This window comes from Lissotriton vulgaris, chromosome 3_2, assembly GCF_964263255.1.
Source record: "Lissotriton vulgaris chromosome 3_2, aLisVul1.2, whole genome shotgun sequence".
Taxonomy (NCBI): domain Eukaryota; kingdom Metazoa; phylum Chordata; class Amphibia; order Caudata; family Salamandridae; genus Lissotriton; species Lissotriton vulgaris.
The window spans coordinates 25723452-25738868 of NC_141690.1; the positions used below are offsets into that span (position 1 = coordinate 25723452).

At 43.1% G+C, this 15417-nt stretch overlaps 1 protein-coding gene across 1 annotated transcript in view; it reads left to right on the forward strand.

The window, feature by feature from the left end:
• ARAP2 (ArfGAP with RhoGAP domain, ankyrin repeat and PH domain 2) overlaps positions 1-15417 on the forward strand; it is a 1270949-nt gene that overhangs the window by 789882 nt on the left and 465650 nt on the right. The window contains exon 16 of the mRNA XM_086964430.1: positions 3992-4136. Coding sequence (XP_086820556.1) covers positions 3992-4136 — 145 coding nt within the window. The remainder of the gene's footprint in view (positions 1-3991; positions 4137-15417) is intronic.

Consider the following 15417-nt stretch of genomic DNA (forward strand, 5'->3'; position numbering starts at 1 on the left):
CTCGAGATCTGGTCTCGGAAGCACAGGTCAGCACCAAACCAAATCCCAAGGTTCTTAGTTTCCAGGTGGGCAGGGCAGTCCAATGGGCCAGATGGAATCCCTGAATCCCACCGGGAATTGGCCATACAGGAGGATCTCCGACTTGTCCTCGTTACACTTGAGCTCCGCCTTGGCTAGCCAAGCAAATACTGAGGACAAGCAGGATTGGACTCTCAACGTGTCAAGGTTATCCTTGTCCCAAGTGAAGAGAAGCTGGGTGTCATCGGCATAGGCCATTATTTTGGCACCCAGACTCTCTGCAAGATATACCAGGGGGGTCAGATATACATTGAAGAGCAGGGGGCTTAGAGTCGACCCTTGGGGGACCCCAGTGTCCACCCCGCTAATCGATGACTGTTAGGGAGGGAGCCAGATTTGTTGAGAGCGGTCCGTGAGGAAGGATTTAACCCACGTGAGAGCGGCACCAGTAATGCCAATATCCTCTAGTCTAGAGATTAGCTGGGCATGTGGGACCGTGTCGAACGCGGCAGAGAGGTCCAATAAAATTAGGGCCGCTCTGCCGCCTCCGTCCAAACAATCCCTAATGGCCTCGGTGACCTCCACCAGCGCGGTCTCAGTGCTGAAGGTGGAGCGAAAACCTGACTGGGCTGAGTGTAATGCCCCCGTAGACTCCACAAACCTCTCGAGCTGACGGAATGCCACTTTCTCACATACTTTGGCTATTGCTGGAAGCAGGGAGATGGGTCTGTAGTTAGATGCATCCAGGGGGTCTGCGGAGGGTTTTTTTAAAAGTGGAAGAAGTTTGGCTTGCTTCCACTGAGATGGTACGTTACTTGTAGTAAGGGATTTGTTAACCAGATCAGTAACAATCGGTGCAATGACTTCCGCCACTCCGCTCAACACTCTGGCCGGACAGGGGTCCGCCGGAGAGCCTGATTTAAGCGCCTTTAGAATGGCCAGTACATCCTTCACCTCAACCTCTGCGAAAGCGCACATTACTTCTTTCGTTTTTGTGATGATGGTATGAGTGGAGGGGAGGTGGGAGGTAATCTGTTCATAAGTAGCTTGGGCAGGTGGGAGTTGGGCGGGGCTACTAGTCTTAAGGCTGGCCTGAATTTTCTTTATTTTGTCAGAAAAATGAGTGGACAATTTTTCACACCATTCCACCGAAGGGGGGGCTACTTGGATTTCTGCCACCTGTGAAGTGAAGCTCTTGACAATGGCAAATATTTCTTTGCTATTATTTTTCGCCTTAAGGATCTTATCTGCATAGTAGTTTCCCTTGGCTATTTTAATAGCAGCGTGATAGTCTTTTTGCCCAGCTCGTAGTTTTGATTTAGCCAAGGGGCAGTACTCCCTTCTCCACAATCTTTCCAACATTTTACAGTGTATTTTTTGATTTTTAAGCTGTTCAGTATACCATGGGGATGCCGGAATGGCTCGTGGGCGGATCTTTGCTTTGGTATGCGATATCTGACTTGCGGAGGAACGGATCCATGCCGAGAAATTCTCGACCGCTTCTTCGAGGTTTCCCGAATTCTCTGGCAGACTATGGGATAGAACGGTTGCCAGGGCAGGAATACTGATCCTAGGGGGGAAGGGGGTCTGTTGTTTATCTGCTGTGGCATGGGTCCTATCCATAGTCCAGGAAAAGTTTACCATGAAATGGTCCGACCATGTAACTGGGAGGGGAGTTTTGAAGGTGACATCAAAATTGGAATATACCAAGTCGGGGCAGTGGCCTCCGCTGTGAGTGATATTCGGCTCTTGCATTTTTAACTGTGCTAAAGCACCTAGTTCCACAAGGTCACTGACCCCAGGGGCTGTGGGGACATCCATATGTATGTTCAGGTCCCCCAGGAGCAAGAACCTAGGGAATCTCAGTGCTCTCTGGACCACTAATTCCTCCAATGTTGGAATAAAGGAGCCCAAAGTGGCCTCCAAACACAATGTTTTAACACAAAAGAGCTACTCGGATTGTATTTTTTGACTATATATCTCTCATGATTCTACTCAACATAGCATCTGTTGCTGGACATACACAAAAATGCGATGGGATGTCATTACACACCACCAGGTGTCATGTTCATTATAGGACAACCCGCACTCTCCAAAACCCCAGTTTGATGGAGAGTGGGCCCTCACCTGGAGTCAGGGAGGCACTTCCATCTAAGAATAGACCAGTGACCTAGATAAACCAAAAATCTATGTGTGCTCCTAAATCAATCTTTTTAGTTACTAGAAATAACACTTGATATAAAACCAGCTCTGGAGATGAGGGGAATCAGTACCCCATCACCACAGTACTGTAAGCATGTTTCTTCCTGATGGCGCATTTGAGTCCATTGCATTCTTCAGGACAGAAACACTGGATCCTGGTATGGCAAATGTAAGCTAATTTTGCCACTACTAACAGAAAGGGTGACCTGTGACAACCTCTTTTATATCTGGCCCAAATGTACCCACTATCGAGTCATCTAGGCCCCATGGAGGAAGGACTCAGGAACCCCTGTAGTCACATTTTTGTCAAGGTGCACAATTTGTGGAGTCTTGTGTCATATCCACCTGCAACTGTAAGAAGGCATTATCTCTATTTTTGAGTCTACTACTTTTTTGTGAAATTAAAAAACAAGTCAAGAAACAAGATTAGTGTCTTCATAAACCCTCGTCTATCGTTTTTTATTTGTTAATAAATATGTTTGTCTATTTTTAATGTTTGATGCCCTTCTGAGAAACTGTGGATCAGACGATGGGGCACAGTCCTCCACACCACAAGAGATCCTTGCCTCACCTTCTGTAGCTGGATTAAAGTAGAAAGGGAGTCACAGAGAAAATTTAATGAGACAAAAATAAGGAAAACATTTTTTAAAGAGCAAGGGAAAATGTGCAAATGTTTAAAACAGGAAGTGATGCAAAAGAATTCCAGTTTTTGTTAAAGTTGTACGTCACCCGCTTTGTTTATCTAGCCTCCACTCTATTGCTGTCGGCATGAAAATGTGCCCAAGTCATTTTCAACTGTGAGCTGAGTATTTACATTGCCAGTTTACATTTTCTGCAGTTTTTTAAATTAAATTATTATCAAAATTTAGATCGCTGGTTTGATCTTTTTTTTTGTTTATTACTTTTTGCATTTTTTTTTCTCTATTCTAAGTTTCTCTGTGTTAATGTGAGGAGAATGACATAGTCCATGTACTATAGGACTGTACAAAACTCAAACCCTACTGGGGCCAGAAATGGTCATATGTCACATCAGAAACCTGGTGGTCTTATATGACTGGTTTGATCACCCTAGCACACCAATCTATCATAGGAGATAGCTGGCCATGGTACTGGTGGTTGTTGTGATGCCAATAAAATAGAATCCCAACTGGTTGGAGGATATGTTCCCAATGGTCACGTTTGAGTATTCAGTCTATAAATTTAACGTCAGACTGACTCAGTACTAACAAGTATCGGGAGTGTTTTTAACATAAAGAGAAGGAGTTGAATCTAGACCATATTTGTTGTAGAAAGCCATGATAACTAGGCATTGGGATTGGACATGGAGTTCGCTTGTTGGGCACTGAGGGGATGGATCAATGAACTTTTAAATAATACAAGCTATAGAATAAGGTGGGGTGAAGGACAGCAAGATTAGACTGTACAAGAAATGTTTACTTCTATGTGGACAATGGCACCTACTCAGTGGAAAGGCCTTGTAAATAGTACAAATGGGTTGTATAGTCTGAGTTACAGATTTTGTTTCATTGATCAGATATTGTAGTTATGCTGCTCAGTTGACGTGATATTGAAACTAAATGCACATCAGCAAATACCATTCACAACCAATATGTTTATGAGAAACTCTAAATTGCTACTTTAAACAGAATGAGCACAAATCAAACTTGCATCTGCACTCATGTTTTTTTCAACTTCAAAGCCTGGGTTAGATATAAATGAATGTCTTTAACAAGAGATTTTTTTCTTACAATACCATTGTCTTTCCTCACAGACATGAACAAAAAGTGGTGTACTTTAGAAGGGGGTTTCCTAAGTTACTACGAAAACGACAAAACAGCTACCCCAAATGGCATGATTGACCTTCGTGAAGTGATCTGTCTCGTAGTAGACAAGGCAGACTCCTATCTTAACACAGGGTAAGTTACCTGAATTTCTGTATCATTAGTAGGAAAGCATTTCTTGTTATGGGTAACTATCAATGCATGAGCCATTCTATACCTTGCTCTGCCATGGGTAAAGGTGTGCAAAAAACACACAATTGATGGATGGAATACAGAAACAATCAAAACATTCACCCCAGTCAATATATCTGGGTTAAATCTATCATTTTTTTGCTCACCACACCAGCGAAAGTTAAGATCTGGCCATATGCAAATCAGTCTTGACCGTGTGCCTCATGGGAACAGTCCAGCCCGAACAGCCAAGCCAGGTCCTCCCTGGACCTGAAACAAGCATCCTAGGACCGGTTTCGGGGTTTCACCCCTCTTCAGCCAGGATAGCTTGATTCCAGTGGCACAGTGAGCCCAGGACCCCCGTCTGGGCATACCTGGCGCACTTAGGGCGAGAAAGCATAAAAAAATACACAATTTATGGACAGAATGCAAAACAAATCAAAACATTCTCTCCAGTCAAGAGATCTGGGTTAAATCCATCATTCTTTTGCTCACCATGCCACCCCAGTTTAGACCTGCCCATATGCAAATCAGTCTTGACCCTGTGTCTCATGGGAACAGTCCAGCTCGAACTGCCAACCCAGGGTCAGACTGATTTGTATATGGCCATGTCTGAGCTGGGGGTGGTGGGGTGAGCTAAAGAATGATGATGGATTAAACCTAGATCAGTTGACTGGGGGTGAGTGTTTGATTTGCTCAAACGCTCCGTCCATCATCTCCTTTGGTATCGCTTTGTTCGCCCTAAGTTGGCAGGGTATGTCCAGACGTGGGTCCCTTACTCACTTTGCCACTGGATTGAAGACAGCCTGGCTAATGAGGGTTAGGAACTTGAAAACGGTCCCAGGATGCTTGTTTCCGGTCCAGGGAAGAAATGGCTCGGCAGTTCGGGCTGGACGGTTCCCATGAGGGACACGGTCAGACTAATTTGCATATGGCCATGTCTGAACTGGGGTGGTGAACTGAGCTAAAGAATGATGATGGATTAATCCCAGATCAGTTGACTGGGGTGAGTGTTTGATTTTCTCAAACGCTCCGTCCTTCATCTCCTTTGGTATCGCCATGGTTAAAGGTGTGACACAGTTGGGATTACAACTGTACAATAGAGTGAAATACAGCATTCTTCTAGGTGCATTAATACAGGGATCAGACTAGATGCATACAATTTCATTGCCCAAACAGTGTTAAGTCTTTACAACATTTTTACAGGTGGAAAGTTGCAGATAAAGCAGTGTAGTTGGGAGAAGCCAATTTGTTTAGAACTTATACAAGTGAGAGGTTGAAAATAAAGTGGTGTGGTTGGGAGGAGCAGATTTGTCTAGGAGATTACTTCCCTCTAAGACATTCCTAACACCAGAATTATACTGTTAGTGAAATGAAGATTGTTTCACTAAATCATTTGAAGAACAATAGCTTTGTTTACAGGCAGCAGCCCTTTTACATCATCCTCCAAATTGTACTGACCTGACAGAATCAGTGAAACTAAACTGTGTTGGTTTGACAGTCTGTACATCATTAATGCAACACTAGTTTCATGCAACTTGCTCCATTTAGATGTATACGTTTTAACACCTATGTTAGACCTGCCAGCCTTCGGGTGGTCTTCCCCTCAAATTTTTTCCCTCCTCCTCCAGTTTTTTTGATAACTTTTATGTTGCTATTAGTACTCTGAGCATGTTACCACTGCTAATCAGTGCTAAAGTGCTAAAGTGCAAGTGATCTCTCCTCTAAACATGGTAATATTGGCTCATACCCTATTGGCATTTTTTGTTTACTCATAGTCCCTAGAAAAGTGCACAGCATGCCTAAGGTCTGTAAATTAAATGCTACTAGTGGACCTGCAATCTGATTGTGCCACCCACTTAAGTAGCCCTTCAAACATGGCTTAGGCCTGTCATTCCGGAGCCTGTGTGTGCAGTATTAAACTTCCATATAGACCTGGCAAAACAAACCTTTTGCCAGCCCCAAACATCCCTTTTAAAAATTTCCAAATGGTAAGATATGACTGATTACACCTTGGTGTCTCTGGAATACTAATTTAAAATCCTAACATATTGTGAAGTCAGGTCTTATATTACCATACTGATAATGCCACTTTTAGAAACCTGCCATTTGCTTGCCTTAGCCATTTGGTACCTGCAGCCTGTCTGTGGTCACCTGAATGGGTGCAGTTGGCAGTTGGCCTTTGTGTATTCGCCCTAGACAACCACACAGAACGGGAGCTTAGGTGTGTCTCCCTGGGCCATTAAAGCAGTTGGGAGGGTGGAGCTGGGCACAGCTTCACTTACACCTGAATATGCTGTATCCTGTCCGAACACAAAGGGCTACCTACCCCTGTAGTTAGTCTGGAACCATGTCAGCAGAGGAATAGATCTGTTCACTTCAAAGGCATGTCTTTGATGGATCCCCCACTTCAAAGGCACCTCCGGGTAGAAAGACTGGACCTCAGACACCACCACTTCAGTACACTTCAGGACCTGTGAATGTTCTATGAGGAAGAGGGACTGCTGTGCTGCTGCAGAACTGCCACTCTGCTGTACTCCTGCATTACTGTGTTGATCTGTTGCCTGCTACTCTCTTGCCTGGATGAGTGGGACTGGACCTGCCTCTCTTGAACCCAGAACATAGAGTAACTCCAAGGGCTTGTTAGCTGGCCTTGTGATCTGAAGCCTCAGGGACATAACAGGCTTCCAACCCCTGCATCTGGACTCTGCTATCTAGGGGTCTACCCTGCCAAGTGGTGTCAACTCAGTCCTGGACCCATGGAAGTGGGCCTAAGGTGCTTGTCAGCGGAACTGACTCATATTCTCTGCTGAGTAGGCACCCTAGAGTAGAGCCAATGCATCTCCTCGGCTGAGCGGTGCATCCCCGAGCAGAACTGATGCATCGCCACTGGTGCATGTACTGGAACCATCGCTAAAGACTTGCATCGTCGCCACAACCCGCATCTGGCATTGGGCGTATCACCTTTGCTGATTGCTCCCGCCAAGCCAAAACGAACACTCCACTCCCATCAAGAGAGAGCTGTCAAATTGCTCGTGCCCACCGAAGTGGAGGTTTCATCTCTTTCTCTGCCTGTAGACATTGCTCTCACACACATGAAGCTGCATTTCTGGGAGCTCCCTTCGTGCAAGAGCAATGCCGGCTCCGGCAGGAGGCAGGGAGCCAGCTGGGACCTCAGGGCATTCAGCCTCCCCGTAGTCCTAGGGGAAAAGAGCAGAAAGAGGCAGAATGAAGGTCAGAAATGAGAAGAAAGAGGCACATTAAAGGTGAGAAACACGCAGAAAGAAGCAGAATAAAGGTGAGCAATGAGCAGAAAGAGGAGAATAAAGGTCCGCAACGAGCAGAGAGAGGCAAAATAAATGTCAGAAACAAGCAGAAAGAAGCAAAATAGAGATCAGAAACCAGCAGCAAGAGGTAAAATAAAGGTAGGAAACAAGCAGAAAGGGGCAAAATAAAAGTCAGCAATGAGCAGCAAGAGGCAAAATGAGGATTAGAAATGAGCAGAAAGAGGCCAAAAAAGGATGAGACGAGCAATAAAGCAAAATAAAGGCGAGAAGCAAGCAGAACGAGGCAGACTAAAGGTCAGAAGGGAGCAGAAAGAGGCAGAATAAAGGTCAGAAACAGGTAGAAAGAGGCAGAATATGGGTCAAAAGTGAGCAGAAAGGCAGAATATAGGTCAGAAACAAGCAAAAAAGAGGCAAAATAAAGGCGAGAAACAAGCAGAAAGAAGCACAATAACTGTCAGCAACCAGCAGAAAGAGGCAAAATCAAGGTGAGAAAAAAGCAGAAAGAGGCAGAATAAATGTCAAAAATGAGCAACAAGAGACAAAATAAAGGTGAGAAATGAGCTGGAGGCAAAATAAAGGTGAGAAATAAGCAGAAGGAGGCAAAATAAAAGTAAGCAACAAGCATAAATAGGAAAAATAGAGGTGAGAAATGAGGAAGAGGCACAATAAATGACAGAAGGGAGCAGAAAGAGGTAAATAAAGAACAGCATGCTTTTGTATTGGCATATCCACCATAAACATGTGTTTTAATTTCCCTATAGTCCACCTATGCATTAATTATTCCAAATGTTATCACCACTCTCCCTTGTTCCTCATACATTTACTTCGAACACATATACAACTCTTTGTGGGGCTTTCCATACTTGCAGTGAAGATCACTTTACAGAAGTGATAGGAGAGGTGAGGCTCTCCAACCAGAGGTTTGTGAGCTGTATTTTGGAATACCTAAATTAGCTCTACTTTGCTTATTCCATATTGGCTTTTGCGACTACCAGCCTTTGCTTTTAATATTGCAAATATGGCCTTGGCTGTCTTGTCATAAATCTCTTTTGCAAAATAACCTATGGGATTTGAAAATAAAATGTAATAAAATGAATATAGAAGGGCAATACGATTATTGAGGAAACACGCATTAAAAGTTCTTTAAATGTTAACATTTACAGCCAGTTTGAAGACATTAAATTTATTCTGAAAAATACTCATCACAGTGAAATCCCTAAATCCATTCGTCAACAAAGTCTGTCAAATCACCACGCCTTCTTTGACCTATTCTTAATTATATAGTTTACAAGCTAAAATAGTCATACATTTATTAAATGCTCCTACGGCACAGATTTAGTAAAGACACCCTTGAAAACAAGGTTTGCAGATCCTGTTTAAGCTCCGTAAGGCAGATCTTTGCAAAGAGGACATGCAAATTCTTTCTAATTTATATGCGACTGGAAGGTAAACAAACTAATAAAGTGGATCAAAAATAACAACTTTAATTAAAACTTGAAATTGTTGCAGCAACCTGCAGACAGCAAGCAAACAAAGGAAGATTAGCAGCAATCAGCTTTGATGCGGAGAAACTTTGATCAAGTAAACTCGAAATACTCCTGTGCTTTATATAGAGAATAGTTTTTTTTTGTTCATGAATTATCGGCAGCTTCATAACAAGGCTAGAAGCATTCTGCGAAAAGAGTTTTCTGCAATATTAAATACAATACGAGAGAAAAAACAACTGCTCTTTATTGCTGTTTGTATTGCATGCTTAAGGTCAAGAAGAAACAAGGATAAATGAACATACATAGCTATAGACTATGAAAAGAGATAAAATAGAAATTGAGAAGCGCTTCCCTGTAGCAGTAAACCTCCAGAGAGATAGAAGTATGGTGACGTTGTAAGAAGTGCATATTCTGAACCACCAAAGTATCAAAGGAAATGCAAACTATTGAATGACAAAAAATATACATTTTTTTCATTCATTTTCTTATCTACATAAGGAAATAAGGGCCATATGAATGAAAGTTACATTTTGCGATTTTCAAATAGGGGTTTTTAGGGAATCGCTATTTGAGAATCGCAAATTGCTATGGGCCATATGTATCATTGAAATTCGCATTCGCAAAGGCCGAAATTCGCAGAATTTCGGCCTTATTAGAATGGGAATTCGCAAAATGATATGTATGAAGGAAAATCCAATGCAAAATAAGGAATCGCAAAATTTGCGATTCCTTATCTTGCGATTGCATTTAAGGAATAGCAAATTTTGCGATTCTTCAAATGCAATGTAAGAAGGCAAAAAAAATTGCTAAATGGCCTTAAGGAATCACAAATTACCACCAACTTCTAGTTGGTGGTAAGTTGCGAATTCCTTGAAAAATGCAAACTTTTGCATTATTCAAAGTGCCATGTGACGCACATACATGCCCTTAGGGCATGTATGTGCACCACATGTGCACCTATGCTTATATATGGGGTGCAACAGGGTGTCCTTTGGACACCCTTGCACCCTTGAAATTATTCTCAATTTGCGATTAGCAAATTGCGAATTCGCAAATTGAGGAAAAAATTCCCATTCCTTCCTATGGGCCTCCTGGCCCATAAAAATGAATGGGAAAGTTTTCCTTAAATGCGAATTCGCAATTTGCGAATTCGCAATTAAGGAATATCAGGAAATCGCAAAAAAATGTGTTTTTCTTGATAACATACCATTTTGCGATTCTGAAATAGCGATTTCTTAAAAATCTCAAATTTGCGATTTCTTATTTTGCAAGGCTGTTTTGCTTACATACATACCACTTAGCAATTTTGCGATCGCAAATGCCGAAATTCTGCAAATTTCTGCGTTTGCGATCGCCTTCATACATATGGCCCTAGGGGCCTTTCAATTGAGAATTTCGAAAAAAAAATATTGAAAACTCATTTTAGAGAACATTTATTTTCTCCAAGTTGAAGGAAATCTAACTAAAGGGCCGATTACGATGGCGGACGTACTGGAGTCTGTCGGCCATCGTGGTGGTGACCGGGACCGTCCGCAATACATATGGCGGTCCAGCACACCAAATTAGGATGCGACCTACACCATGGCGGTCCCATCTTGCATTTTAACATTGCAGCGGGTGCTGCTGTAAGCAGCACTCGCCACAATATTAAAATAGCATGTTGTACATTTTATTGCACTTCATGGCATGCAATACACGGTCCTGCCACATGGTGTGGTGAAAAGTAGGGCACCCACACCACCCACACCTCCCCTCAACACAAAGGGGGCCAGCAACCGGCCCCCGAAACCAATCTACACCAGCCTTTCCATGGCGGTTGCACCGCCACGGAAATGCTGGCTGGAGAGGGCATCCTAATTTGGCGGATGGTCCCTGCTAGGCACTGCCACCATTTTATGGATGCAGACTGCTCTGCCAGGCAATCAGAACGATTGCTTGGGGTAGTTCCTTGGTGGATGGTCTTTGCTTCCACCGCAGTCTGAAAGCGATTCTCATTGCCATCGTAATGTGACAGGGGAAATCGCGGTTGGATGGCGGAAGGACCGCCACCGCATGGCTGACGATGTCGGTCCTTCCACAATCGTAATCAGCCCCTAAGTCTTGTATGCTATGATCATGTCTGTTAAGGGGCTTCTAAGCCATGATTGATAATTTACTTTTCAACTAGCATTTGTGCTCTCTGGGTCAGCTAACAGAGCAATCAATGTTGCCTACAAATGTAGATGTTAGTGAAATTAGCTTGGAAAAGAATACCTGGAGATACTCGACAATGAAGATAACATTAAGCATTGCTTGAATGACTTCTATCACTGGATTAGTGGAATATTGTGCCTGAAAGGAACATACTGGAAATTTACCATGTGGCTGAACTTTTGGGTGCGATTAGATTCAAGCCTGAAGATCGTTCCATAAATGAATAATATGGTGAAATAATACCAATATGAAACTGTCACTGCTCAATGAAATGTTGCCACTTCTTTAAATAGCCCATGTAGCTGTCCAGGATACTGGTCATGACTGACTCATTTATTGCTACATTGTCTACACAGACCTTGCCATAATGTTCTCTTGGTGAAAGCCATGATAACACGACTGAGGATGGCCTTGAAGAGGATGACGGTGTTGCCATATACACACACCTTGCCAAAAAGCTTATTGACAGATTTGCTTGTATGCACATCCAAGCAACAAAGCTGACACTAGGCTGTCGGAAGTAGCCTCCAATCTGCAAGATGACAGGACAGCCTTGAAGAGATTGTTATTTTAGAATAAATCTGGGTCTACCAGAGAAATACATTCCTCTGAAAAATGGGTCTTATCTGTGAAGCATACAGTTGTACTGCTGCTGGTTGTAGAGTTGTCTGGGGAAAATTCTCTGAGAGCAAGTTTCATACTGTACCTGTGGCAACAAGAGGACAGGTGCTGTAGCTCTGACAGTGACTTTTGTGGCTTCACTGTATAATTTATTTGACTTAGTAGCTCATATGTTCAAACTTCAGCCACGGCACAAATCCTAAGCAACATTGTAATGGGTGTAGTATAGCTCTGCAGTGCTAGTGAATAATATTGAGGTGTCCCATGTAAACCGAGGCTGGAGTATCAGGATCTTTCCTAGGGTGCTATGAATGGATTTGCCAGGTCCACTGCTTTATCTTTAGGATCTAACCCAGAGTATGGTCTCTAGACTCTCACTCCTGCTGGAACAGTTTAGGAAACCTTCACACATTCTGTCAATTAGTATGATAGTAATCCTAAGGTGAGGTCCCAGTCAAAGTGTGTCTGCCCAAAGGAGAATGATGAGGGAGGGATATTGTTGATACACAGCAGGACCTTAAGGATGCAAATGGTCTATCCAACTCAGGAGACAGCATGATAAATATTATGGTGCCACACACATCACATAAACAAGGTCCCTTAACAGCAAGTTTGAGATGTCCATCCTACATTTTGGGATTGAATGTACCATGTACTCAGATTGGTGAAATCTGTGACATTGTTTTAGAAGTGAATATATGAAGGAGACTCTTTCATTACTTTGCTGAGAGGTTTTGTGGGCCTTAGAACTCTGTGCACATTGCCACTGTTAACTAGTGCTAAAGTGCTGGTGCTCATTCCCTAAACCATGCTACAATTGGCACACACTTGATTGGCATGTTTAATTTATTTACAAGTCCCCAGTAAAGTTGTATATCATATGCCTTGGGCCTTTAAATGAAATGCTACTAGTGGTCAAGAAGCACTTATTGTGCCACACACTTAAGTTGCCCCTTAAATCATGTCCCAGGTCTGCCATTGCAACCTGGATACAGTTTTAAACTGCCAGCTCAATTTGGCAACATAACCCCCTTGGCCAGGCCTTAAACACCCCTTTTAGTACATATATCTCCCTGAGATAGGCCCTAGCTAGCCCAAAGAGCTGGGTGCAATTTAATGAAAAGGTCGGACATGCACTTTAAGTTTTGTATGTGCTGGTAGTGAAAAACTCCTGAATCTGTTTTTCACTACTTCTTCCATAGGATAACATTGGGTTTCCTTATTACATTTCATAGTGCTAACTTTTGATTGGGAACAGGTAAAGATGTAATTGTTTGGTGTCCGAGAAATTGTAATTTAAAATAGTGTTGAATGGTAAAGTCGGATTTTAAGTTACAATTTTGAAAATGCCTCTTTTAGAAAGATGACATTTTCCTGCCCTAACAATTTCATGCCTGCAGCCTGTTCCTGGGTCACATGACCTGTGAGTCGTTGGTCGTTGGACTTTGTTTATTCCTCCTCAACAGCCACAAAATAGACGGAATAGGTAGGCCTGTATAGGCATCGTTGTCAGGATGGACGGGGGCGGAGTTGTGCACAGCCTCACTTGTAAATCAATAGGCTGTGCCCTACCTTCACATAAAGGACTTGTCTCCATTTCATTGTTCATAAAGTCAACCTGGTGCCAGGATAGGGTAGGCAGAAATTTCCATGCACTCCAGCTGGAATTCTCTGGAAATGTCTCCTACTATAAAGAAGGCACCAGGTTTAAAAATTGGACTGTCACACTCACTCTTCAGTTCACTTTCTGGACCTGCAGAATGACTCTGAGAGAGCTACCTGCATCTGTGGCCTGCTGTGTACCTCAGACAAAATTTTGCTACACCTAGAAGGACTGTTCTGTTGCCTAAAGCCTGTTTTGCACCCTCTGTAGACTGCCCTGCTTCTTGAGCCGTGTTCTACTTCCTGCATCCAGGACTAGAAGAGTGACTCCAAGGGCTGGCCTCAGGGACAGAAAAGTATTGAACCATCTTGGACCCGCACCGGGCACCATCTGTAATGAGTCCCATTCCTCCAAGTTATGTCTACCCATTCATGGACCCTTATGAGTGGTGCTAGAGATGCCTAGCAACATTTAGCTGAAAGCTGCTCTGAGAATTGAGAGGAGACATGGACCACCCAGCTCGTCTATCCTCCCATGGTGCATCACCAGTCGGCCTTAATTTGCACGAGCATGTCTATGTTCTGCTCAGCAGCAGCAAATCCTGTTCAGCCGTCCTAATGAGAAGGAGTATCTGGCCTCATAAAGCACTCATTAGCTACAGCTTCCAGCCTATTCCCACTGGAGATCTTCGACTTCCCAAAAAGAGACATAGTCTGAATATGGATATCTTCAACACAACTTCGTCCAGAGGCTCTCCCATGACAATGCTTTCTACTCGGACACTGTTCACAGTCTTGCCCCATTAATTTTCTATTTTCTCAGAACATTTTTCTTGAAATTTCTTCTAAGTCCGAAGGTAAGTGCTGATCAGGCCCAAACCACTGTTTGTATTCGACTTGTGCTCCATTGTGGTCGGCCATATTTTATTTTACTGACCAGTTCTCTTGTGAATAGCTGTACACAGTTGGCACCTTAATATTTTAGGTGCTATTTCTTACCGCAAAGTTTAGAAATTCATAACTCCAGTTCTTATGATTGGATTTTTGTTGCTTTGGTGCCAAATCATTTATTGAAATTTACTCTACATTTCTCAATTGGTGTGTGGCCTCCAAGTTAAGCTTGATTGCTTTGTGCAAGGCTACCAAAGGGTTAAGCATAGGTTAATTTAGGGACTTTAGTGGTTCACCCTGACTACGATTGTGGCTGTTACTTGAGCAGGGTTAACACCCCACTCAACCAATAATCTAATTTCTCACCTTCTGGGGCAGAGTGGAAAACAACTAGGAGCGCTTGAGTCAAAGTACTCCTAGCGTCAAATAAAGGGCTTAGCATTGTAGGGGGGAGGCTTAGCATCGAAATGGTTGATGTGCTCCAGAAGCTAAGATATTAACACAGTTTCTATTAATTCACAAATAACTTCCTCAATCATGTGAGAAACAATTCTGACATGCTGAGTAAAATGTGCACTTTCAATAGCAGCAGCAGTCTGTCTGTTAACCCCTTCGAAGCTAATGACGAGCTGGGCTCGTCATGGCGCTTACCTGCCGTGCGCGGATGACAAGGCCAGCTCGTCATGAAATAAAGTAATAAAGCAATTCCCAGCACAGGACGGGAAAATGCCTAGCAGCCATGTGGTTAATTCCCCAGTGTTCTACAGCAGCTTCACACAGAGTTCTATTTAACCCCTTCCAAGCTGATGACGAGCTGGGCTCGTCATGGTGTAGCCTCCTCGTACACTGATGACGAGCCCAGCTCGTCATAAAATAATGTAAAATAGCAATTCCCAGCACAGGAGGGGAATTGCCTTAGCAGCCATGGAGTTAAGAACTAGAGGACAAACCATCTGAATTCACATAAAAATGAGGCAAAACCGAACACCACAGTGTCGGAACAAGAGCTGTAGAACTGAAATAGTTTATTGTGTGGGAGACTGCAGTAAGTAAATAAAATGAAGGGTTTCACTTTGCCATAGATATGATATGGTTAGTGCTCAGGAGTTTTAAAATGATTAAATATTTTTTATACATTTTCAACTATCTTCCTCATTTATGTCA